The sequence below is a fragment of the Hirundo rustica genome, chromosome Z, assembly GCF_015227805.2.
Source record: "Hirundo rustica isolate bHirRus1 chromosome Z, bHirRus1.pri.v3, whole genome shotgun sequence".
NCBI lineage: Eukaryota > Metazoa > Chordata > Aves > Passeriformes > Hirundinidae > Hirundo > Hirundo rustica.
This window is the reverse complement of record NC_053488.1, coordinates 81,799,293-81,824,261: the sequence shown is the minus strand read 5'-3', so window position 1 is coordinate 81,824,261 and position 24,969 is coordinate 81,799,293. Positions and strand designations below refer to the sequence as shown.

General features: G+C 38.4%; 1 protein-coding gene across 5 annotated transcripts in view; it reads right to left on the bottom strand.

Annotated features, from left to right (window-relative positions):
• Positions 1-11,701: 11,701 nt before the first annotated feature.
• Positions 11,702-24,969, bottom strand: part of SSBP2 (single stranded DNA binding protein 2) — a 125,393-nt gene continuing 112,125 nt past the window's right edge. For all 5 annotated transcript variants that reach the window (XM_040091274.2, XM_040091275.2, XM_040091276.2 and 2 more), the window contains 8 exons: positions 24,563-24,611; positions 23,540-23,575; positions 21,641-21,695; positions 20,062-20,132; positions 19,248-19,326; positions 18,068-18,096; positions 15,170-15,268; positions 11,702-12,858 (listed from right to left, as the gene is read on the bottom strand). In XM_040091274.2, coding sequence (XP_039947208.1) covers positions 12,829-12,858; positions 15,170-15,268; positions 18,068-18,096; positions 19,248-19,326; positions 20,062-20,132; positions 21,641-21,695; positions 23,540-23,575; positions 24,563-24,611 — 448 coding nt within the window. In that variant the 3' untranslated portion in view covers positions 11,702-12,828. The remainder of the gene's footprint in view (positions 12,859-15,169; positions 15,269-18,067; positions 18,097-19,247; positions 19,327-20,061; positions 20,133-21,640; positions 21,696-23,539; positions 23,576-24,562; positions 24,612-24,969) is intronic.

Genomic DNA, 24,969 nt, shown 5'->3' with positions numbered 1-24,969 from the left:
AGGTAGTACCTGCCAAGTCAGTACTGTTCTCCTTTCACTGCTGAAAAAGAGAAATTAAGCTGCTTGCCCCAGTTTAGAGGAGATCTGTGCTTTTCAATAGTTTCCCACTTGAAAATGACTTTCTGTGGCACAGCTACAGCAGCACCTGTGGAATCACCGAGGTAACTGGACCTAAGGCAGCCTCTGTGGAAGCACCTTTGTGCATCTTTTCCAGTTAATAAACGATGAGCTCAGCCTTAGATGTGACTAAATCTTCAGTAAAGTAAGGCCATTAGAGCTAGCAAGAAGTGTTCCAAAATGCATTGTTTTGGGAACATTTTACATACAGATGCCAGCTACTGCAGTAAATCTACTGCAGTATAGAGCTGTGCATTTCTGTAGAACAGCTACTTCTATGTTCTAGAAACAAATGTATTACTGCCTGAAGTTATAAATGTTTTATGTATACTTCTTTAATAATCCTAGTTATTTATGGAAAAAAGGTGTTTGGTTGCAGGGTTTTTTTGGGACACAGCTTGTGAAAATACAACTGCTTCTTGTAAAATGAAACTTTATTCTAAAATGTATCCAAAATTGCAAGACACAAGCACCATTAAACAGATAAATAGACATATATTTATGTACAGAGAGCATCAAAACACAAAACAATTGTTAATATAATTCTTATACCATTTTAATGAGTATCCATCAATAAAACTTTACAATTTAAAGGAGACTTTTCAGTTGCAAAACAGTTGTAAAATCATATGTATAAATTATGTTTACTACAATTCCAATAACAGAGGCAAAGTAAAATACAAAAATAATAATCAATACTGCAAATTCAAATACAAACCCCAAAAGTAATGCTGCACAGGTACGTATGTACACTGGATGAATTCATGCAGCCAGGCAGTGCAACAAATTAACTGCTGAGTTTAACTTATCACAAAATGGAACCACCATGTCATCGGCAAACAGAAGAAAATATACTTTTGTAATAAATCATAGTGCATTTTGAAGTTAGACTTTATAAAATGATTGTTGAGTGATATACTTCTAATATTCCCCATGTGATCTGAGATCCCCCCAACTCCTTTTTTCACAAAATAAAATACAAATGACAAAAGCTAAAAACCCCACTAGAACAGAGTCTGATGTACTGGTACCATCTTGAACACATTTGTTTTAATTCTTGGTATCAGACTTGTTTGCAAGTGTCCATGTCCACAGGGACACACGTTTTTTTCCTTGCTACCGGAAGTTAATCTTTCATGCTCCAATGCAATCTCCAGAAACTGCATCTCACACGATGCTTAGACTGCACTGGCTTGAAGAGACACAGCTGAGCCTTGAAAAAAGAACCCTTAAATCCCTATGAAGCACAGAGAGAGTAAATGGAAGATAGAGACACCTCATTATTCCTGACGCTCCTATCCCTAATTGCTTTAATTACATAAACAGAGATTAACATAAGAGGCTTTTATGGCTTGGGTGAAATTTCTGCTAATTTGCTGGGCAAGTGCGAAGCCTGTGTCTCTCCACAGGGCTTTGCCTTTCACAGTGCAGAGGGCTACAGAATCTTTTGGTTGGTGAAAGGAAGCCTCAGGTAACTATATAGAAAAATACCTCTGCAGTGAAAATGTGATAAAGAAACAAAAAATCAAAACAGGAAACTGGAAAACTGTGACTTCTTGTGTAACAAAAACATGGCTGTCACCTTTCAGGTCTGTGTTGGTTGGTATAGCATGAACATGTAGATAAAACTGGTTAAGTGTCAAAATTATATGAGATACAATTACACAGTCTGACACTTTTTTCTTTAAAATCTTAAGTGATAAGCACGCTCAGTGTTTTCACTAGGAAATTACTGCTAAAATGCTACATTTCGTTGCTGAAAAGACATTTATAGCAGCCTGTAAACTATTGAAGAGTTGCTCCCTGCATCCTTTGTGCTTCCAAAACCCCCTTTCAGCCATCACTAACTTCTGAGTTAATGGGAGTTTTGTGCAAAAGAGGGATGCAGAAAACTACCTGTATTGGGTAAATAAATGTTGCAATTTATACAGCAGCTCTTCAAATTTCCCAACATGCAAACACGTGTAGAGAGAAGCTAAGAGACAGCATGCACTGCAGTGTTATGTCATTGTGCTTATGTCTGCTGAGGGCACTATGGCATTTTCACTCGGGAAAACAGAAATGTTAGCCCCAGAAGACTAAAAGAGCCAATATTAATGAAGCCATCAGCTACTGGTGTAGTAAAGAAGACCCCAAAAGAGGGAGGAAGTATGTCTGCTTGTAGCGTATATATACTGAAGCTGAAGAGAATTACAAAGGCACGATACAAGCCTATATTTCTGGTAAATTACATATATTCATAAATTTCTGCTCATACCACCTCAAGGTAGTGAATGGTACAATAATAACTGAAGGTACAAATGTTAATTGAAAGAGAAGCTCTACAAATAAAGGACTGTTGGAGAATACAGCTCATTACTTGCTACATTTCTACTCTTCCCAGGTGGTGAGCTTATCCACCTTTCCTCCACTGGCTGACAACAACATGGTGACCCAGTGAGAAAACTGGAACACTGTCAGATGACAGAGAGGCTTTATGCATCTAAAAAGCTGTCAGTGAGTGGCTGCCACAACAATCTTTCCCACTGCTTTACATTTGGCTGAGCATTCACAGAGAAACCAGGAACAGCAACTGGAAATTCATACCCATTTTCACATAGAGCTGAGGCTGAGATAATCCATGAAGGTAGCATTTTGGTTAACTTCAGCACTCAAAATATTGAACAGCAGAGCAGGAACTGTACCAGCTCATCATAAGAAACAAATCTCAGTTTTTCTATTCATAGCTACACAAGATCTGTGTCATTTCCAACAGTGAACAACCCACAGCTTAGGAAATAAAGTAAATGGATCAATACCGTTCCTGTTAAACTTATAAAAAGTGACACCACTTTTGTGTGATGAAATTACAGGGCAACTGTGGATGTGACTGCTGTCCCAGCCTAGCTCTGAGAAGGTGGACGCTTGATGAAGGTGAAAGGTGCAGCTACAACATTTGAGTTTCAGCTTGCCACAACTGGCACAACTGCTGTTCAGGATTTTGTACCAGCAGGTAATAGAGGAAGTTATCAAGGGGAACTAGAGGAGGAACCCGCTGGAAGCAGGTTCTGTTAACCCACAATAACATTGCCTGCAAATCTGCTCTATCTGACATAGGACATTCCCTCATCTCCAAACCAGCACACCAAATCCCAACAAGTTTATTGCAAGTTTCCCCCCAAAAAACTTATCATAAACTGCCATTACTACCTGTATTCTTACAATCCTCAACCAGGACCTCCTAAATGTATTCCTTAAAGCTCTCGGCAAAGAAAACTTTAGCTACACCTGGAAAGTATGAACATTAATACCTTAAGTTACAAGCTCACAGCCAAATTTAAAAGCTGCATATGCTATTGCTGGTGTTGATTGATCTATGCAATGGTTTCTCCCTGTGTTGCTTCCAATGGAAATCAGTGCAGGTAACAAGGAAACTCACTTAACAAATTAAGGTGAAGATTTCTATGCAGGGGTAATCCCTCTAGAAATGTTCCAACAAGTTGCAAGTTCAAACTACAGCTGTTCATTAAAATCAAAGTAAAAATAAACATAGCACTACAGGGCAGAAATCTCATGCTTGAGACTAAATTCAGAAAGTCATCTGTAAGTCACTCGGATTCAGGTTCAAAGGAGCTGCATTATTCTTGCCCATTCCAAGCTCAGATAGATACATTTTTGTGTCGAGGTGTGAGAAGCCAATAGTACACGCTTGGATTCAACCCATCTAATTCCGGCTGTTTATCAGTGGTGAGGGGAAATGATGCCATAATGCAATCTTCCAGAGGCATCTCCACTCATGCCCCTCCTCTGATTTACACACAAGACCCAGGCTGGTAATTTTTGGCCAGCTGAAATTAGGGCAGGATGAATCAGGCTACAATGTGGAGTGGAAACAAGTCTGATGAGGTGGCACAGTATCACCGTGACAATCCAGTCTGTCACAACCCTGTCTGAGGCTCCAAGCCGGACATGCTTTGGGTCACTGACCCACACCATCCGTGCCTTTGCTGCTCACAGTCTGGCAAGGAGCTTGTCACACATTAAAGAGTGAGGCTTGAGTTCATGATGATCCCCCAAAGCAAGACCCAGAGCCACTTGGGATGGGAGTGCTGCCAGGCAGCTCTGGTGCACAGGGACTGCAGCCCTCTCAGACATCCCAGAGGCTGCCCTGGAGAGTTACACACAAGGTCTGGAGGGGTTTGCAGCTGGAGTGGTTACTCATCCTAACACAACACGCACACATGTCCATGTATCCATGGTGCTGTGGGAGTTCTGCATCCCCCACGCCTTGGCTATGGCATGGGCTGGCTCTTTGCAGGAGCTGTCGGTAATGAGGATGAAGCATACACTGAGGAGAAATACAGCGTTCTGAAACACACATTTGTGAGATCCCCAATAGTATCAATAGTAACAATTAAGGTCAGAGGCAGTATCAAGTTTTGCATGCACTTTCTACATTAATATTTATACAGACAAGTTTCATTCTTGCTGGTTTGCAAAATTACTGAGGTTTTCTTTACTTCCAGAGACTGGAACACTGAACATTAGTTTCATTTATGATGTTGAAAGTCTTTGTCTTAAGACTTTCTTTGTCTAAAATACACCTACAAATACTTGGGATTATGGGACTGGGATTGCCCTGTTGCTCTCTGTAAAGGGCTGAAGAAACTGTAGAAATATTTTTTGATCTTAGAAATACAGGGAATTTATCTACAAATTGGACTGTAAGCATGAGGAACACATACTGCAAGTTCTCAAAGTCTTACATAAAAGGGTGAAGGTGCAAAGTCACTAAAGACTGCTTTGATTCTAAAGATTAGCCTACTCATTTAATTAAACTATCAACAGAAACACAGAATTTAAAATAATCCAAGTAAGAATCCCCTTCAACTTTCCAAGCTTCTTCATTTTTCCCATCATTGTCTTTCAGACTAGATGGGACTGGAAATTCTGATGTCAGAAACCAGCAAAGAACACATATACAATTTCAGGTCTTTGTTGTATATCATAAAATACCATAAAAAAGAATGCAGAGTCCCAGAATTCAGGTTATTTTTCTCTCTTGGTGACCAGACAGAGAGTTCCAATCGCCTTAAAACACCATCTCAGGTAAAGCCTGTGGTGGGTGGGGATGAGGACACAATCCAGAGGCAGCACTGTTCCTCCTGTATGCCCCTAGAGAGGGGTTTCTGTCTTGGCACTGCTGCAGTTTTTGGGGAATAAAAATGTCAGCAGCTCACACATCTGTGTAATGCAGCAGTCTGCCCAGGTACTGTGCTTGGGGCACCCCTTTGCCAGGGGACACTGCACAGGTGTGACACCTCTCAGGTGTGCAGGCAGAGGCACCTGGGATGCCACAAACCCTGCAGCTGCCTACTCAAATCCAACCCCAAGCTCTCAGAAAAGGATATGAACTGGGTTGAATTCTCTTACATCACATTTAACATTCCTGTAAATGGCTTATAGAACTGCTGTTTGAAATAAATTCTGAAACCACTAAGCGTGCTTATGAGAGCTGCAACTCTATGTGGACAGTGAGTTCAGAGGACAGAACAAGGACTGTAGCAGTATATAATACACATAGCTGTACAGTCAAATGCCACCTCTTGCTTCAAAACAAGAATTTACAGTAGCAAGCAGTGGTGGCAAGATTTCTTACACAAAACCTACAGGAATTTACAGGATATGCATGGATCACCGAGGTTGTAACACCAGCAGTAGACAACATGGAGTATCTTATGAAATGTGAACGAAGTTGACAGTAGTCTACCAATGCTGTAAGTAATTCACATAAATATGCTAAACCACCAGCTAACAAATCTTCCTCCTTCCTCTTCCCACCAGAACCAGATGTGTGTACAGCAAGCCATAGAAAGAACTGTTGGGTTTTTGTGGTTTTAGTCAAGCATGCACAAAACAGATGCGCTCCAAGGGGAGTGCTTGACACCTCAAACATGGTGTCAAGCACACACAGCAATTGGATTCACACTTCTCAAACAGCCATGACAGAGCCAAAGTTTATTGTATGGATGCTTTTTGTCCTGGAAAAATAATAATATAAAAATTCACTTGATTTTTAACTAACAGAAATCCCCAGCTTTACTCACACCACTCTTCCATGTCTCTAATTCCAGCCCTAATTCATTCCAGCCCTACTTTAGGAACTTGTGCTCTCCTCCTTATCCATTAATGTAAATGCAAATCAAATCAAAACTACAACATAATCAGAAAAAATAAAAGAGACTAGAAAAATGAAAATGAAAGTAGCTTATACCTGCTTTTGGATGTCAATGTTTATTGGCAACAATTTAGTAACACCACTTTGCTTTCCCACTAAACCACTGGATGTGCTCCATGCCTCTGTTACAGACAGCTTTAGTAAATTTCTACCTCAATTAAATATATCCTCTATTTGGGATTTAATTTCCCCCCAATCTGCATGACAAGAATCAGATTTTCTTTCAAACTATCTTCTGTCATTGTTTGAAATCATCTTATCAAATTTGCGAGTATATGGGATGCTAACTTTCCTGATCTCGAGCAGTGAGACCTCTCAGGATGCTGCAGTGCCACTCCTTATCTGTGTTATACACAATTTCTCTCTAATGAAATAACTCTCTATATCAGGGCTCTAGTTACAGATGTGAACAACTTTCTGCATGATTGTTGGGCAAAATGCTCTTATTTTTGTGAAAAGATCTGGCACAGTACATTTAATGGGGAAGTCCAAGTAAGAGAAGATGAAACATGAAGATTAAAACAACAGAAATAAAGCCTAAAACATCCAGTTCATTCAGCTGACAATTTGACTCCTCAGGGATCAGAGCAGTTGTTCCACAACAGTAATTTTTCCCATCAAAAGCAATTACTGATGATTTCAGTATCTCGTAATAGCCCAAACTCTTAGACTGTACAGTCTATTTCCTAGTTCACCCAGGCTATTAAGAACACATCACCTTTCAAAACCCCCACGTTTTGTGCTGTTTCCCTATGAAAACTGATGCTAAAACTGCCAGAATTTTCTCTTAGCAAAATCCAGCCTCTTGTCTCAGCATTGTAAAATCTTTAAAGGATCCCCAGAACCTAACGGCAAATAGAGTTGTGCAAGTTCTCAAGAGAACAGCGAGGTAGCAAATGAACACCTTGTTTCTGGTCGATAATTTGCCCTGTCCTGAGCCACCTGACCCTGGGAATAAGCCTGCTCAACCACTTGTCACTCTTCTGAGACCACAGAACACTGAGTCATCCATGAGATACACTGAAAACACTGACCAGGCAAATTAAACCACTATTTGTGAGTTAGGCTTTGTACAAGGTCAAACAAATCAGATGTCAAGCAGTACACTTTTAGGGATATGGAAGGAGCTTTCAACATGAAGTCTAGCTGTATTATTTATAGTACTAGGCAGCAAATCTGTTTTGATCTGATTTCCCCAAAACCATATCTTTCAGCAAATATTTACAATGCTGAACTAAAATAAAGAAATAAAAGGTGATTTTCTTTTCCTCTCTCCATTTCTTTTACACACAAAACTGAAATAGTGGCTAGAAAGTGACCACTTCAAACTATAACTGAAAACTGCATTTATTAAATTTGAAAACATGTACCCAAGAAAACCTTTATACATTTTTATGGCAAGTTTTCCTATTACATGAGTCTTTCTTACACATTTTAAGCTTAAATGACGAACAGCAACCAAACAGAAGTTTGGACTAAAACTGCAAAGCTGTTGGCTGTGTTGAGGGAAACTATGGCTGCAGAACTGAAAAGAAGATGGAAGGACAAATTCACAGAAATAATTCATGTAATAGTGAACAAAGCTCTAATAAAATAAGAAACAGAAGAAAGCCAAATCTGCTCTGCATGTCAGCACTATTGATACATAAACATGCTCCTGCACTGGTAAAATCTGTAAAAAGAATGTCTGCTTAGGAAAGATTTAATCTGAGCTCTAGACTGTCCATGTTTAAGCATGGGTTTAGATTATTATAGTCCTACTTTTTCATTTCCTGAAGGATACTATCTGCGTTCTTAGAGCTGTTTAAACTTAACTATGTGCAGGCTCAATTTCAAATCAAGGCGAAGCTGCTGGCATTATCAGAATTTTCATGTGCTGAGTAGATGATCCATTTATTTTTTCTAGATTTGGTACTGTAATTTGGTTCCAACACGTAGATACTATACAAGAGTGCATTCAAAGCAGCATTTTAATCTCTCTTTTCTTATTTTTCAGGTTGAAACATTGTTTTGGTAATTTCAACAGACCCTCTGTATTTTGCTCTAAGTACTCAGTTTTACATCTGCCAAATAATGTCACACCACAGGTAAGTAATATATTTTACCCAAACTAGGGTGAAATCCTACCCAAAAAAAGCCCTTATATGAATGGTTTCATCAAAGTTTCAGCAGAACTGGCATGAGCAGCAGTTTATAGAACTGTGCCAATAATATCTGAAAAGTAGAGAGAGCTGCATACAGCAAAATTTAAACCTGATTAATTTATGTCTTCATTTTTACTGTTGTTTTGATTCACTAAATCATGAATTGCATCCTCAATGTGTGCTAACATTGTTGAAATAGTTTATAGAGGTTTATTTGAAAGATATGCTTTGTCAGGACTCCCATCCTTAAGGCCTGAGCAAACCCAAGTGTGTCTGTGACAGCACCCACAGTTAATCACCACTTAGAGTGAATAAAGAAAAATAGATTTACCTGTACTTTTTGCATCACTAAGGTATATTTTATATTCTTGAAATGTGCATGTGTAGGGTTAAATACTGAAGAATCCAGTCCATACTTACAACAACAATGGATCAGAGCTGACTAGAACAGGGAAAAATACTTCATAATTAACTGATACAAAAATAGAAACCTATGCAACATGTATCAGCTGAAAAGTCATTTTGAATAAAGTGATCAACACTAAATATTGTAACAGCTGGTCTCACATTAAATCTAATTTCAAATCATTTGCACATGCAGTATTGCACTTGCTAGCCATGGAATAGAGGAAAACTCAATTGGTTTTAGGCAGTTCAAGAAGCTGTCCTTTGATGCATCCTTAAAGAAGCAAACTTCTATTCACTTCTTCCCACGTGGAATTATTTAAAATAAATTATTAGACTATGTATTTCTCATTGAGTATTCCTGTTGGAAGGGAAAGGAACAGCTGGATGTTCTGGGACATGAAACATTTAATCCTACATTATGAGGAACAGGCTGAAAGCCTGAAAGTTGTTACTTTCTCTGAGCATGTGACATGTTAGGCGGCCAGGGCTCTGCAACTAGAGAGCTTCCAAATAAAAAAACGGAATTTCTCAGGGGTGGGAATGCAATTGCAGTTTTTCCTCATCTCAGGTAGTTAAGAAGATAATTTACTCCCTACATGCAAATATCCAGGTATTTTGTTAATGCATGCCAGGCCACATGCTTTACCTGTGATTCAGACAGCTTTGGCCTTGCCTCAAACCCTGCTCTTGCCTACACAAGACTTAGACTTGGCAATAAAATCTGGGTGACGTGGAGGATACATCTGGATCTGAGCGCTCCTTTCCATAGGTTTATGCAGCAGGTAAGACCCTGGTTTCACTGTGAAGTTCACATGTGAATCCAGTTTCAGCTGCTTTCTACAAAGCTGGAATATTTGCAAGAGTTCTTACAGTATTAAGAGATCCTCTACTCCCCCTTTCTGCTACTCTAAGATTTATTCACTTCTGTTTTTAAAAAGGCTTACTTCAACTTTTCCTGAAAGACTCATTTACAGAACTGCCTTCTATTTAGTTCTATACTAGACAGCAAGATCTAAAAACCCAGTGTGAGAAGATCAAACCTGCATTACTTAAAATAAAATTACTATCAGAGCTGGACAAGTTCTGACATTATCAACAGTGCTGTTGCATAAGGACAGACCCAAGCAGTTCTGAAAACCAGTTACAGAACAAACCAAGCAGTTACATTGCTCCTGGTATCTGGAGCATAAAAAATGTAAGTGGGAGCAAAAACTGAGTGCTTGGTAATAGTCTCTCTTCCCATATTGATACTACAGATACCATGAAAATCCCAGAAGTATTTGTAAGCAAAAGAAAAATGAACATGCAAAAATCCCTGTGCATATTAAGAAAAAATAATCCAAAGGTGTAATTTTGAAGTTGAGTGATGAGCACAATAAGATTGTTTGCTAATGGTTCAGCTGCAGAACCTGGCCTCTTCAGGAGTGTGGCTGACGCTGGGTAAAGCCTTGGACAAAGCATTAGTGACATCAGCTGCTGCCTGTGGGGCTATGTGGGTATGAGAAGTGCAGGACACAGTGACTAAATTATGTGCTGAAAGGATGTTATGCTCTTGTATAAAAGTAAGGATAATGTGTTTTAATAATGATATCCAGTCTGTGTCATCAGTTCCACACACAGGTTTAATGGTCAGACTTCCAACATTCCAAGGTGCCTAACAACTCACTGACCTGGGAATTGGCTTTGACACTTGATGCATTGTTCCCATCTATCTTAGTCTATCAGCAGTGACATCATCTGACTGAAAGTGGGCCAGAAAGATCCTCGGGTCCCTGAAAGGCTACCACAGATAATATAGGTGGCAAACACAAGCTGCAAGAACACCTGGACTCTGGTATAATGGGGGATACACCAGTGGTGTTAGTGACAACAGCAAAGGGTCTGAGGAAATTACACCTGATTTTGTGCTTGTGACTCAAGCCAATAGCAGAGTCTTTCAGCATCTTTGGAGACAGCAACAAAGTGTTTTCCAAAGAAAAGCAAATGAATGTGACCTTCATAATCAATAAGAATACAGTCTACAAAACCATATAATTACTATCTAGGTCATGTTTAGATCTAATCAAGTAGTTCTTATTAAAGTAATGCTACCAAATTCTTTGATACTTCAACAGAATTTTAATCATCTAAGACCTTCAGTTTTGAATAGCCCTAACAGGAGAGTGAAGTGTTAAATCTTTTTATTTCCATATATTATACACATATAATATATGGAAATAAAAATGAGTTAGGAGATTGTAGTATTCCTTACATATCCTGTTAGGTTCAGCTGCCATCATAAACCCAGCATATATGTTCCCTTATCACAAGTTCATGAATGAAAATCCCCTTGCATATGGACATACCACATCCCAGAACTGCTCTTCCTCTGTAAGTAGCTCTTCTAGATTTAAGTCCAAGGAGAGGAATTTTCTGTTTGTCTGTGGTATGAATTTCTGCTAAGCCACTTTGTGCCTGCATTGCTGATAATCAGCCTTTCTATCATTACAAAAACTTTTGTTTTCTTGGGGGAGCTGAAAATTATCATGAACTAAGTAAATGTACCCTAATCTTTGTTTCAGAGCTCTGCCTGAAGAGAAAAGTAAATGCTTCCAGAAGTGATTCCTTTAGGCCTTTTTCTGCATTCTGTCCCCAGCTTTCATACCTAACTGAATGTCCTCCTCAAAGAAAGGCCCAGATCTTTGTTCCTCTTCTGTTCATGGCAAAAGGTAACACCCTCACAACAAGGCTAGTAGTCATAAAAAGTTTACTGTGGCATTTTGGCAAAAAAAAAAAAAAAAAAAAAAAAAAAAAAAAAAAAAAAAAAAAAGCTGCAGACTGGAAACTGATTTTCTAAATGGGCTTGGGAAATACTGTTTATAATTAGGAACACAGATTGCTCATATTTGTTTGAGAATCACTGAAAATGGGAAATATAATTGTAAGTCGTTAGAAAATGTTTTGGTGATAAGGATTCTACCATAATTCCACTAACTACCACCCCTACAGAAGACCATGCTAAATAGAAAACTCAATTCCAAGGGCAAGAGGAGCCCTGACACTTTATTGCTAGATTCTATAGCAATTGGAGCTCACTTACAGTAACCTTATAGTACTCTATATAAACTGAGAAGCTTGTATCAAATTCAGACTTCCATTTAAAATAGATATTGCAGATATTAGGCTTCAATTAAAGAAGAAAAATAACCTTCAGTGCTTTTTTTTTTTTTTTCTTTTTCTCTTAAAGGCAAAGTATAAAAAAAAATCCCCAAACTAGGTGGAATTATTACATTTCTCCAAAAATTAAGATGAGCTTTCTTCTATTTCTTGAAATAGTACAATTTGTGATTCACAGGGTAGCTGGTATCAAACACAAGGTAATGAAAGCTCATATAAGCAATTTTATTCCTATCCATAATGGCAGACACTAACAAAATCAAAAAAATTTATCCTTTGAGTTCAACTTAAAAATAACTTATAAAGCAGTGATATATGCAACATAGAACAGTTCAGGAGGGGAGAGGGAAAGCAAATTTTAATAATTAAAATGTAAACGTGAAAGAAAAAAAAAAGAAATGGAATAAAAGTCCCTACTTCTGATTTCTACGTAAGATGTCATATGATCCTATTTTACAGTGTCCTGGGGTCTGTGTGTGTGTGTGTTTGGTGCCACACACACACCCCACTCTGACCCACACATGTACACACACAGACAGGTGCTTGCAGCTCCACCTCGGGCACTTCTCTCATGTCACTTCTTACAGTTGTCTCAAGCATGTTTGGGACCCACTTTCTTCAAAAAACGGGGGGATGGTAGGAAAAAAAAAAAAACAAACAGGTGGGTCTGATTGTGTCTGAGATCCTTTAGTTAAACTGTACACTGGGACAAATAATTTTCTTCTGCAGTAGCTCTCTGGAGAGGGCCAACTCACTGTGGTCTTCATGTCGACACTTGTGAATGGGTCACACACTCATTGTCATGCTAGGGGAGTACTGGAAAAGAGGAATCCACATTTTAACAAACATATATGCCACCCACCCCCATGGAACTACATCCACACCTGGACTGCAGCAATGGGTTCAGAGCTCCCTGAGCTCCCTTTCTGAATTTGTGCTGCAGCCTCTGTTGGGGCTGTAGTTCAGTTTGTGTCCTCAGAACTTTTGTTGCGCTTCTCTCATGAAAAATACAGCTGCTGCTGACAAAGACAACTCCCCTGAGGGCTGTTTTGGTGTTACCTGGGTGCTGTGATGAACCAATACCTCACTGAGGCTTTCCACACCCCTTCCTGCCCAGTGCTGGCTACTGGGGAATTTACCTGGGCAGGTGTCTAGTCTGAAGTAGACTGGTGGAATTCAAGGGTAGCTGAACCACACAAGATTTTGGGGAGTTTTTGATTACTTTACAGGAAGAAAGGTACAAAGATATGTATGACTGTGATTAAGTTAGTCTTTTGGTCTGTATTATTTTGTGATACTTCACAATTTTAGGGGGCAAGCTGAATCAGAGACCAGTGGTCGTTTTCCTTTATGCCAAGCAAAATCCAATCAATACATCAAACTGTTCTAGTGACACAAACTGAACTACAGCCTTTACCCAGCTACAGTTACCCTCAGGTTAGCAGTTAGAAGATTAAAGTAATCAATGAGACATCACAGTGCCTAGGAGAAATACACATCTCTACACATAATTTGGTTTTAAATTGAAAACTGTGGACTGCAAGAACACTTGATTTGCTCTAAGTAGAGGAAAATGTTTAAATGCAAGAAAATCAGCATTTTGAAATCTGACAGAAGAAAAAGGAGATAAATTTGCCTGTGCAAAACCACATGCCCTAAATATCCTGCCAAGTCTTGAGTTCCAAGCTGGTCATTTCCAAGTGTCCAAGCATATAGAAAAAATATTTTAGGTCTTCCCAGTCATGTAAATTACACAGGTCTGACTACCAGCTCTGAAGCTTAAAGCAAATGCCTGCTCAAGTTATTTCTTGCATCTGAGCCACAGTATCTGGGCAATCATTTTGGGAAAGGAATCAAAGCATGGTCTCCAGGTGTTTAGGATTTTCAACAAGCTCTGCATTGCTACCTACCCCTAACAAAATTCCTAGTAACTGAACAGCAAATCTCCCTGAGGAAGGCCTCCATGATAACACCTATTCTGAGAAGCCAAGTAGCAAAACGCAGATCAGAAATCAAAGCAGCTCTTGATGACAGAACAGGCAATGTTATAAGGGCAGCAGTCCCGGGGAGCAGACAGGGACACCCCTGGCATGTGTTACCCCTGCCTTGCAGGCACACATCTCAACAAAACCTTGCAAAATCTGAATCTCTGGCTTTTCCAGGCAGCACAACACCACCCAGAACCCAGGAAGCCTCTGAGAACACTGATTTTCTACAGAGTACCACAGATGTCCTCTTGTTCCCACAGCCCTGTTTCAGCGACCTTGCCTGCCCTCAGTACAGCAGAGCATGCCAGACTGGGAGCCAAGGACTGCCAGGAAGAGGGACCACATTTCATGGAGGTTCTGTGCTTACTGCCATTTTGGCAGATATTAAACATTGCTCTTTGTAGGTTGTGTATGACAGTTTTCTTCAACACTCCACACAACCTGAATGTGTGCCCACCAACAGCTATCTGGCAGAAACTCTTCCTTTTCACTAGCTAAAAAAGAAAACCCCCTAAAATCCCTCAAAATCTGATTCCCAGGAAATTTTCCGTGGAATTCAACTATGCTGTGATCTAACAGAAGCTGTTTACTGAGCTGCAGGTTACCTCTGGCACAGGTAATGAAGTTACACTCCTATTTAGGGACCTAGACATGGATTTAGAAACCCAGCTTCAGGCACATGAGTATGACAATACCACAGTCTTGCTCTGTAAAATGTTTACACCATGTTTTACTGCTTTGAGCATTCCATATTTTTTTAAAAAAGCATAATTTTCTCCTCAATGAACACTAGTGGGAACCTCTGCCTTTTATGGGTGTAACAGCACACTGCACCTTTGCAACATGGAATCCACTGGTGCTCTCATCACATACTTCAGGGTAAACCCTGCTTTTCCATTGACCTTATAGCCCAGAGAGTTTCTGGAGTAAATCTATGCCTCCCACCTATTCCAGTTTCAGCTCTCTTCTGCACAGCATTTTTTATTAAAATCAATCCTGTATTTTCAGAAACTATTAAAAAACATGCAAGACACAGTGCTGCACTACAAGCATACTACAAAACTTGTAAATTTTCTTTTTCTAAACCAGAGATACAGGCTCATCTTTGCAATCCAACAATCCAGTAATGAAATACTTACACTCTCACTCTGGAAAGGGTTTAGGAAATTTCCACCCATCTCACTGTCATCCCTGGGAGTGCCAGGCTGGTTGCTCATGCTCATGTTACTGGGAGAGTTCTGTTAAATAAGATTGCAAAATACAGATTCAGTGCAAAGATTTTGGTTCATTTCCCAGCCTCACCAGCTGTGCCCACGGCATGCTCCACACAAAACTTGGTACGCTCAGGAGCACTGTGGAGTGCAGCGGGCCTCTCAAAGACGAAAAATCTGCCCCAGCAGAGTTCTCCATGATTCAGTCACTAATTTTAGCCTGCTAAGTAATGTTCTCTTCCCTGGAGCAAGGATTATTTACCTCATTTTCAGGTTATACACAGCATCTGCTTCTGCTGAAGTCAAGAAAAGCTGGAAAAGGCTGAAGCAGGGATATGAGGAAGCTTTGTCACCACTTAAATCATGTGGTTGAATGCAGCCATGTCTGCGAGCCCTGACATATGTGAGTTATGGTATATACTTAAAGATAGACAAAAGATGTACTTAAAGGCACGATGGATCAGGTCAGAAAAGATCTTTGCATAGGCCTGTGCCTGAGGGCTAGCGTTCCTCAATATATGGTCACAATTTACTGAAATAGTAACAATCTAAAGCCTCCTAAAAATTAATTGTTAACTCTTTTTCTTACAGAAGTGAACAGTGACCTCTGCAACTTCAGAAGGAGAACGGGTGAAACAAGGTAATTGCCATAGAAATTACTGTGCATCAATAGCTCACACTACCACACAATGGTTATTGTACGCACTACCATTAGTCAGGTGCTCTTACAAAGCGGCTTTGCAGTACCCTGTTATGCCTTGACCATGGGCAATCCCTTTCCATCACTGTTACATCTCCTGCTCAGAAGACTCATGGTGGAAAAAGAGTAGCCAGGGAAAAGAAGAAGTGAAATCATGGACCTAATAATGAAATCCTTACTTCTATCACAGTTCTTCCCTTGGCTCTTTTTTTTTTCAACCCAGAAAAATGGAATGCATTATACATATAAATACCAAACGAATTACATACATGACATGAAAGCAGAAATTCTTTACTAGCATCTGAAATGCAGCTCAGAGAGTTGGGTCAAAAGCCCTGCCTTAGCCTTTCTGCTTTCTTCAGTCTTAATTCACTGCTTCCAGAACTGTGATCCTCAGGACCCCTGGACAACATGTCCATCAAAGACAACTAGAAGCCTAATGAGGTTATTGACATCAATTAATCAAGTTTGCTCTCTAGTGAAGCCAGTGCACGAGATATTCAAGGACCCACAGATCAGAGAAGTTGTTGAACCTCTTGCCTTGGCTCTGCCACTGCTGCTGTACCTTCAGCAGGCATTAATTCAGGGGAGCCCATTGCCTGTGTTACACAGGAGGTCAGGCTACACAATGACATCACTCCCTCTGGCCTTAACATCCAGGAATAAAAATACCTTGTCACATTTATTTTATATGATGCTCCTGCACTTTTGCTTGTTCCTGGGGGATTTCTCCCTATTTTACATGGCTCTATGTGGAACTAAGCTTTGATGTTCTGGCACTGCTGCAGTATGCCAGCCCCAAAGGGCCAAATTCCTGAAAAATTCCCATTTTAGTGGCTCCCCCAGGCTGCTTTTGTGGCCACTTGGGGTCCAGCAGTATAGCTCCAACTGGGGTTTTCCAAAGCAAGAGTGCCCCTGATACCTACACGAATTCCATGGGCATTCCAATAAGTGCAGGTTATTCATGTATATTTAACATGCATAATTTCAGTTCATTTTCTGACCCCATCTGAACTTACTAAATAAAAAACTTTATGTTCTGCCATTCAGCCAATTTAGTCAAAATCTTCTCTATAAAGCTATGAATTCTGTGAGTTGTATGATCCCACCAGACCTGGATCCATTTTCTATGCACAACAGTCTTACAGGCAAAATTAACAGCATTTTTCTTTTATTTATTTATAAAACACATAGATCAAAATGTGATTTCCATGAGTTATTCATGCACGTTAACATATTATGAGACTTCCAGGTAAATTGTTTAGGACCCAAGTTTTCAGAGGTGCCGATACTTGTATCAGCACATACTGAACAGCTATAAGTAGAATACTGGCTTTAAAAATTATCCCATGGGAATGGAAATGTTTTGGCTTTTTCTCCCTTAAGAATGCTGCAGTTTGCAGTAAAGTAATGAAGAAAAAACATAGACTTTGAATAAAAATGTGATGTATGCTGGTCATCTCACGAAGGGTTTTATTGAATTCCTCACTGCACACCCACCACAGCACAACTGAAGCAATGTGGTCTTTTTCATCCATCACTTTACATCATGCAGAAACTGAAAATGTTATAAAACATAAGAACACAAGGTCCTCTTTATTTATGCCCCTTTAGCAATACCACATCAGCTCATTAATTCCTAAGTTAATGATGATAACATCCATAGCACTTTGTTTTCACAGCAGTGACACATTCAACTATTATTTTTGTAGATGCAAAATCCCTGCAGATCAAACTCACATCCTTTTCCAGCTATTTAATGGTTGTGATATCAAAACAGTGCTTCTTCTGGAACTACTTCTTGATCTATTTTTTGGAAATTTATCCTGAGGATTAAGATACTAAAATTACCTTACAGAGGTGACAAACCAAATCCTGCAATACCCTAAGGAGATTGTCCCACATTTACATTTGACTAGAACTGACTATTAAAACTGCTTTCATTTATTTTAAGAGTATCAAATACTTCAACTTGATAAATCAGATTATGATCTGGAGGTAATTATATATAATATAGATATGATACAATAAAGGTGCATAACAAAAAGATTCATAATGGAGACAAAGGAAGTGAGTTTAGAGTGAAACACTCTAAAAATTCCAAATATGAGTGATTAGATACTCACTTTGGAAATACTGTCCATGTCTCCTGAGCCTGAAATTAAAACAAACAATTGCTCAGTTAGTTTTGAGCTGAAGCTAATCCAATAATTTTTTTCATAGAAAATACATACTGCAACATCAACATTTTTAAAAATAACCAACTTAGTAAACATTTACAGTTGGTATAGAATAATCCACTCAATCAATCTGAGATTCCATCAACTTTCACTGCACTATACCTTCTGAGTATCTCTTAGCAGAAAACAGATGATCCTGATGAGCAGAGTAATGGAAACCAAATAAATATTATGAGTGCAAGACTACTGAAAACTAAAAGGGTTTTTTCACACGCTGTAGCTCTCACCTCAGGTAAAGCACAGAATAAAGGAAATGCAATTTTAGGAAGGATGAAGAAAAAACATTTTTTTAGCAGCAAAAGACATGTATTTTCAGGAAAGAAAAGGTTTGGAAGAGTACTGGGTACTAAACTAGAAGAGCATCACCGCAAAACAATCAGAAATGGAGCTGTGGAAGAAGACAAACAGCTATTTCATACAGCTAGGCAAATTAGGGCTGAGAAGGAATATGATTTCTCTCTCTAAAAACATCAGATACATAGATGTTATCAGGAGTTATTTTGTCACGGCCCAAAAGGATAAATTACATGCTAGGTACATGTAAAATCCTCCCATAATGGTTCCAATATCATTTTTCATTTTACCTAAGGAGAAAAAGTTCTCAGGCTGTAGAAGGTGACAGAAAAAGGTGTGTCTGCCTCTCAAACAGATCTTCATTGATTTGAATGCAATGTGCATCATTAGTAGTTAAACCAACTATCTATCCATTTTAGGATTGTAACAGGTAAAGAAAGGCTGTAGAAGTGTCCCTATATAAAGTAATGTAAAATTTCAGGGACGTGCTTTCCTTAAAAATAGCAACTCTCTTTAGGAGATAGGTGCCTATGCTGAATGGTCATTGCTCACAAAAAGTCTGCTCACTGAGCTTCAATGACTTTTTTTCCATTGCCACAGCCTCTTCAAATTACTCCCTTCATCTTACTGATGTATATACAACTTTTCCCATACATTTTGACAAACTGTCGGCCACTGAACTCCCAAGTCTGGAGTCACAGAAATAGAGTCACAGAGAACAGTCACAGAAAATAGCACTTAAATTCACCATTTTGGCAATATTTACTGTTACCTAATGATCCATTCATATGATGTGAGTCCATTCCACCCAGTCCGCTCATGGGTCCATCTGAGCCAGGCCCCAGTGGAAACTACAAAAAGAGCAGGCATTAAAAACTATACAATTATTTTTCACACAAGCTAATGAAAAGAAAATACTCCTCAGGAGAAGGGAAAAAAAAAACTGTAAGGACAAATCTTCAGCTCTGAATGAGAAGAGATTCTCAAGTCCCATTCAGACTTTTAAGAGAAGGTCTCTTGTGAAGACTGAAATCCAGCATTTTTTGGCCTATTTCATGATTTTTGGAGACTGTCATCTCTGTAGGCTAGAATCCAATACAGTAATAATTTATTATTTACTTCAATGCTTTTTGTATGACTTTTCAGACTACTGCTGGTAATTCAGCCCTATCTCCACTGAACCTAAAGTCAACTTTTATAACTCTCTTAAATCCATCAGTGATTAATTAACAGCTTTCAAACCCCACCTGACCCATCCTAAATTGGAAAGCACCTCATCACCTTCACAACTTGAGCAGACTGTGTCCAATTACATAATTAACCTTAAATTTAGCTCTTCATACATTTAAAGGACATTATCATTATAGCCAAACAATCTGCAATTTACTGTATAACGACTTAGTATATTTACATACTTTTTTTTTTTTCAAGTTCTACTGGTGTTTTTTTTCCCAAAGGCCCATTAACTCAAAAGCCACCCATAAAAATGGAAAGCTTAGCAATAATGATAGCTGCTGGAAACACAGTGTTTGGATAAACAAAAGGCTGCACTACTCAAAGAAAGATGTAAGTAGATTCATATTTACATTAGGTCTGTTGGGCCCAGGTGGCACAGCGTTCATTAAAGTGTACATGTTGTCTCCAGAGTTGGTTGAATCTGTAATAAGAGATTATTTTAAGTGCTAAAATACACTTTTCAATAACATTATTCACCTCATACATTTCCTGTTGTTTTGTTCATATTATTACTGTGCCTCAATCCCATACACAGTGGCAATATAATGGCAGATTTTATTCCCTTTCCATCCATTGCTGCCACACAACAGGGATAGGGAAAGAAATAATTGCCATGGCCCCCAAGTGACTATTTCTGGGCTCTAGTTTTATGCATGACTGTTAAAAGTTTGTAAATCACCAAGAATCTGTAACCATTTAATTCCTAAAACCCTGTTTTCCTGGAGTTCTAAATTTCTTCAGTCATCCTCAATATTTTCCATTCAACAGGAGTTTGTTTCTTATCAATACTTCCTGTAATTGATTTTCCATCTGTAATGAATGATAAAAAGCTTCTCCTTACACAAGACTGAGAGTTAGTTTTTTACTTTCATCCCTATCAAATCCATGTTATTTTGGATCTAAGTCTTCAGTGGAACACTCTGCAAAGATCCTGCACTCCTGAGGGAGGCTTTAGCTGATATATTTTCATGGTACAGCCTGGTGCCATGGGAAAAAACTCCCAAATAACAAAAACTGAAAGGAGAATGACCTGACAAAAGTCTGTATATAACCCTATGGGGAAAGTGTGATTTAAAAAAAAAAATTGGCAACTCTGGAAAATCAATATCTTGCACAAAGAGTAAAAAGAGTTCAGCACTCTGTATCCAGACCCTCCACAAGCACATTCCACAGCCAATGGTTTTCTATGTACAACAGGAAGATAAATAAAGGGGTTTGTCTACTAATTAATATTTCCAAGATGATTTTCTAAGCATTAAACCAAGCAAATAATTCCATTATATACAGAGCACTATGTATCATTAGAATATTCAAGGATGGTGTCTGAGGAAAAGAGGGAACAGAAAATCTTCTAGCCTAAAATAAAATTGGCCTATAAAGTTATTTTTAGTATTCAGTGAGGCAAGCAAAAAATTCTTTATCCACCAGATCCTTTTGCCACACACATCCTTGGCTATCCCCAAGTTCTGTTGGCTCATCTCAGAACACGTAGGGGATGGCTGGGCTGTGGAATCTTTGAGCTGCTGGTCTCAGAGGTGAGTAAACACCTTGGCAAAACTCACAGGTGGCCAATTTTTAAGTGTTTTCATACTTTGGAAAGCAGAACTTCAAAATATCTTCACCTTAGCTTGCCTTTTCTTGTTTGTTCATTTTTAAGGGGCTTTATTTGTTTTGGTTTTTATTTTTATTTATTTCAATACTTGGAACTGTATTCACTGAAGTTGTTATACTGGTCCAGTAAGTTTTTACGGCCAAGTAGGAAACTTCCCTACCCTCCTGTGCTGGAGAGGTCAGCAAGTAAGGAAAAAAACCTGATATAAGAAATATAGACCAAATAATTTAGTTATGTTATTATTTATTAAAAAAAAATAATCCATGTACTTCCTAAAATCCCTTATAGGTTTGTTATTTCCAAGTACATTTCAGTACCTGCAGGACTAGGCATGATGGGTGTTCCTGGTGGCCCTCCACCTCCTGGAGGACCCTGGGGAGAGTAAAAATTTTCAGTTAGCATGAATTGAAAGCTTAGAAAAAACCTAAAACAGACACACAACAAAACTCCCCACATCAAAGAACATGTATTTTTTAATGGGTGTTTCCTTGTCACAAATCTGATCAAGACCAAGGAACACAAAATGCTCTGGCTGTTAAAGATGAGTTTTAGGATCTTTAGGATTTCTCCAGGAGTTTTATTCTAATCACCCTAATCATTTACTAAGAAGAAAAAACATCTTGCTTCCTATGTTTGTTGAACCCCTTCAGGTAACACGAAAAATTACCAACTTCCACTTTGGTAAAAATGCCTACATCAATTAAATAAATTAAATTAAATAAATAGTGACTTTCCATAATATAACATACACAGACTACTAGTAATAATTATTATTTTCATTGCCATATGACTATTACTGTACTTTATCTCTTTTTTTATACTTTAAAACAGCAGATACTCTGTTTCAGTCAGGGACATGTGAAACATACAATTCTCAGTGGCAGTGATTACAAGGGTCTGGTTGTCTGTCTACTTAGAGCATATCTATCCATATACTTTTTACCGATAAGGTTTTATCTGTAAATTTATACCCACATTTTACCCATACCTATATGACTCCCTAGGCACCACAGGCTCTCTATTATTTTTTTATCTATATATGTGTATACTTGAATTTTTTCAAGGGTACTCTCTGCATATTTTTCAACATCACATAAAGAGATGTAGGAACAACTAACTCATCATTTATGAGAAAAGCTACTTGTCTTCATTAACTTTTGCAACTCATTTAAAATTTGCTTTTACTGTTTGCGTTTTTTCTTCTCTTAAGAGAGTTTCTTGGTATCAACTATTTTCACTGTGAGAATATAATTTATGTATGAGGAGTATATATTTGTATATTTATACATATTATATACACTTATATATTAGTAGGTAAGTTTATGTATCAGTATATCTTAATATATTATATAGATTAGTTTTATTATGTTCTCAAAGCAAATAATTTCAGATTACAAATCTCTTCACTAAAAACCTCTTTTAGGAGTTCTCTAGACCCTCCCTCATCCCCAAACACTTGCTGTCTATGAAGTCAAATATTACCAAAATGTCTTTCTTCAACAACAGAATGAGGCAAATCCAGAAAATCTCCAAACAGAGTTCTGTGAAATTCTGCATTGAAAGAACTGATTGGCTGTCTCCACTAAGTTGTGACAAAATGAGGCCTATAGTTACAGACACTTGCAAGAATCACAACCTTTTCCAAGTTAATTGTCTAAATAAAAGACAAAATAAATTGCTTTTAATTATATAATCCTCCCTCGTCACCCTGTTACATCAGCCTTGTGCATATGATAAAAACAGACTAAACAATCTGCCTCAGAAGAGCTCCTTCGACATACAAATAACCTGAGTGTAACAGCAACAACAACAATAAAGAGTCTAAAATATTAAACAAATTTAATATCTACTGACAGAGATAAAATCCAGCACTATACATAAACACTTTTTTCTGGCAGAAATTCAGAAACTCTTACACAACCCTGTTTTTCTGAGAACACCAAGGGGCTTTTAGTCCTTCATTATGATAGACAAAACATTGTATTAGGTATAGAAATGTTTTCTGAAGTGAAGCAGCACTAAGGGCAATTTGGAGCAGGCTCATAAGGCTTCTGGAGATGAACACCCACCTCTGCACCAGAGGTGGCTGGGAAATCTGGTGTGGGCCAGATGTTCAGCCTCCAACCAGCACATGGGGGCTTCCCTGAACATTTGAGCTGTTCTTTCTCTGCCTAAATGAGATGTGATGTCCAAAAAACACACACAAAGATACTCACCACGTAGTTCCCAGGAGAGGCTGAGGAATAAGGTATCTGTAACATCAACAGAAAAAACAGTGATTTCCTCTGTGCTGGGATGGGTCCCAGGCAGCTGTAGGTGAGTGCTCATTCAATTAGAGTAACTTAAGACACAGCTAAAATCATGGTGGGAAACGCCTCTGCTGTCAAAATAAATACCTCTTTTCAGCAATTTTAAAATATCGGCTATAAATATAATAAATTATTAAAATGCTATGGTGTAAGACTATTAAGGCAACGTACTTTATAAGGTTTATAAGCTCAAGCAGCACATACTTGGATTTTAGTCAGCAGGACTTCAGAATCAGCAAAGCATGAACTGATTTTGTATGTTCTTAGAGATACCTATTTTGATTACAATGTTGACCAAAAAAAGAAAAGAACCTACCACATCTTCCACCTTAGAAGATTCTAGTATTTATTTCCACCTTTTTTTTTTTTTTTCCCTGGATAATTCCTGTGAATAATCTGTTTTCCTTCTCTGATACTGCCTTTGCTGTTACTCTCTCCAAAGGAACACAGGCCAGTGCTGCTGTGGGAGCAGCAACTATACTGAGAACCCCAACTTCTCTACAGACAACTTGTCAACCAATTGATTGTTACAAATCAATCTATTACTGAACCTGCCAATTGATTTCAGGGATTGCAAAAACTTTATCAGTTTAAAAATATCCATTTTAATCAAGTACATGCAACAGAAAATTAAAGAATAATTTCACTAATAAAATGAAAAAGCCAAAAGTGATAAAACCAAGAAGAACTGCTTAGCAGAGCAAGCCAGACCCACCTTATCCATCTGCAAGTGCCCAAAATGAGCATTTTTAAACCAATGATATATGATCCTGAATGAAAATGAAGATTCTGCCTTCTGGAGAAATACCAGACGCTGCTGTTCATGTAGGATCCCAGGACAACCTTTATGTTATGGCAGCGCTGGACCAGGCATAAAGATACTTCTCTAAATACAGTAAGATTTCAAATGTATTTGTAATATTTACTTACAGAATTGGCATTGGTTGGGTTTGGCCAAGGTCTACCACCCCCAGGACCCCTGAAACAGAAGAAGAATTATGAGACACAGAACTATCCCCATCCTCTGAACACCTCTGAAGAAAAAAATCTGAATAACCTGTTTCCAGAGGAAGAAAGTGTCTTTTTTCAATCTAAAGTGTGTTTAGAAACCGTAACTACACCAAGTTAAAATGCAAGAGCAGATTTTTTTGTTGTTGCACTGCTATTCAATCATTTGGTGAGTTGATTAATTTATTTACTACAGACATAAAATAAATAAATGTTCAGTCATAAAACCAGTAATCTTGCTCACATAATTAAGCACATGCCTGAAGTACTGAGGATGGATTCATCTACTGTGGCTCTAGAATACTGCAGTATAGTCAGGCTTCATTAGT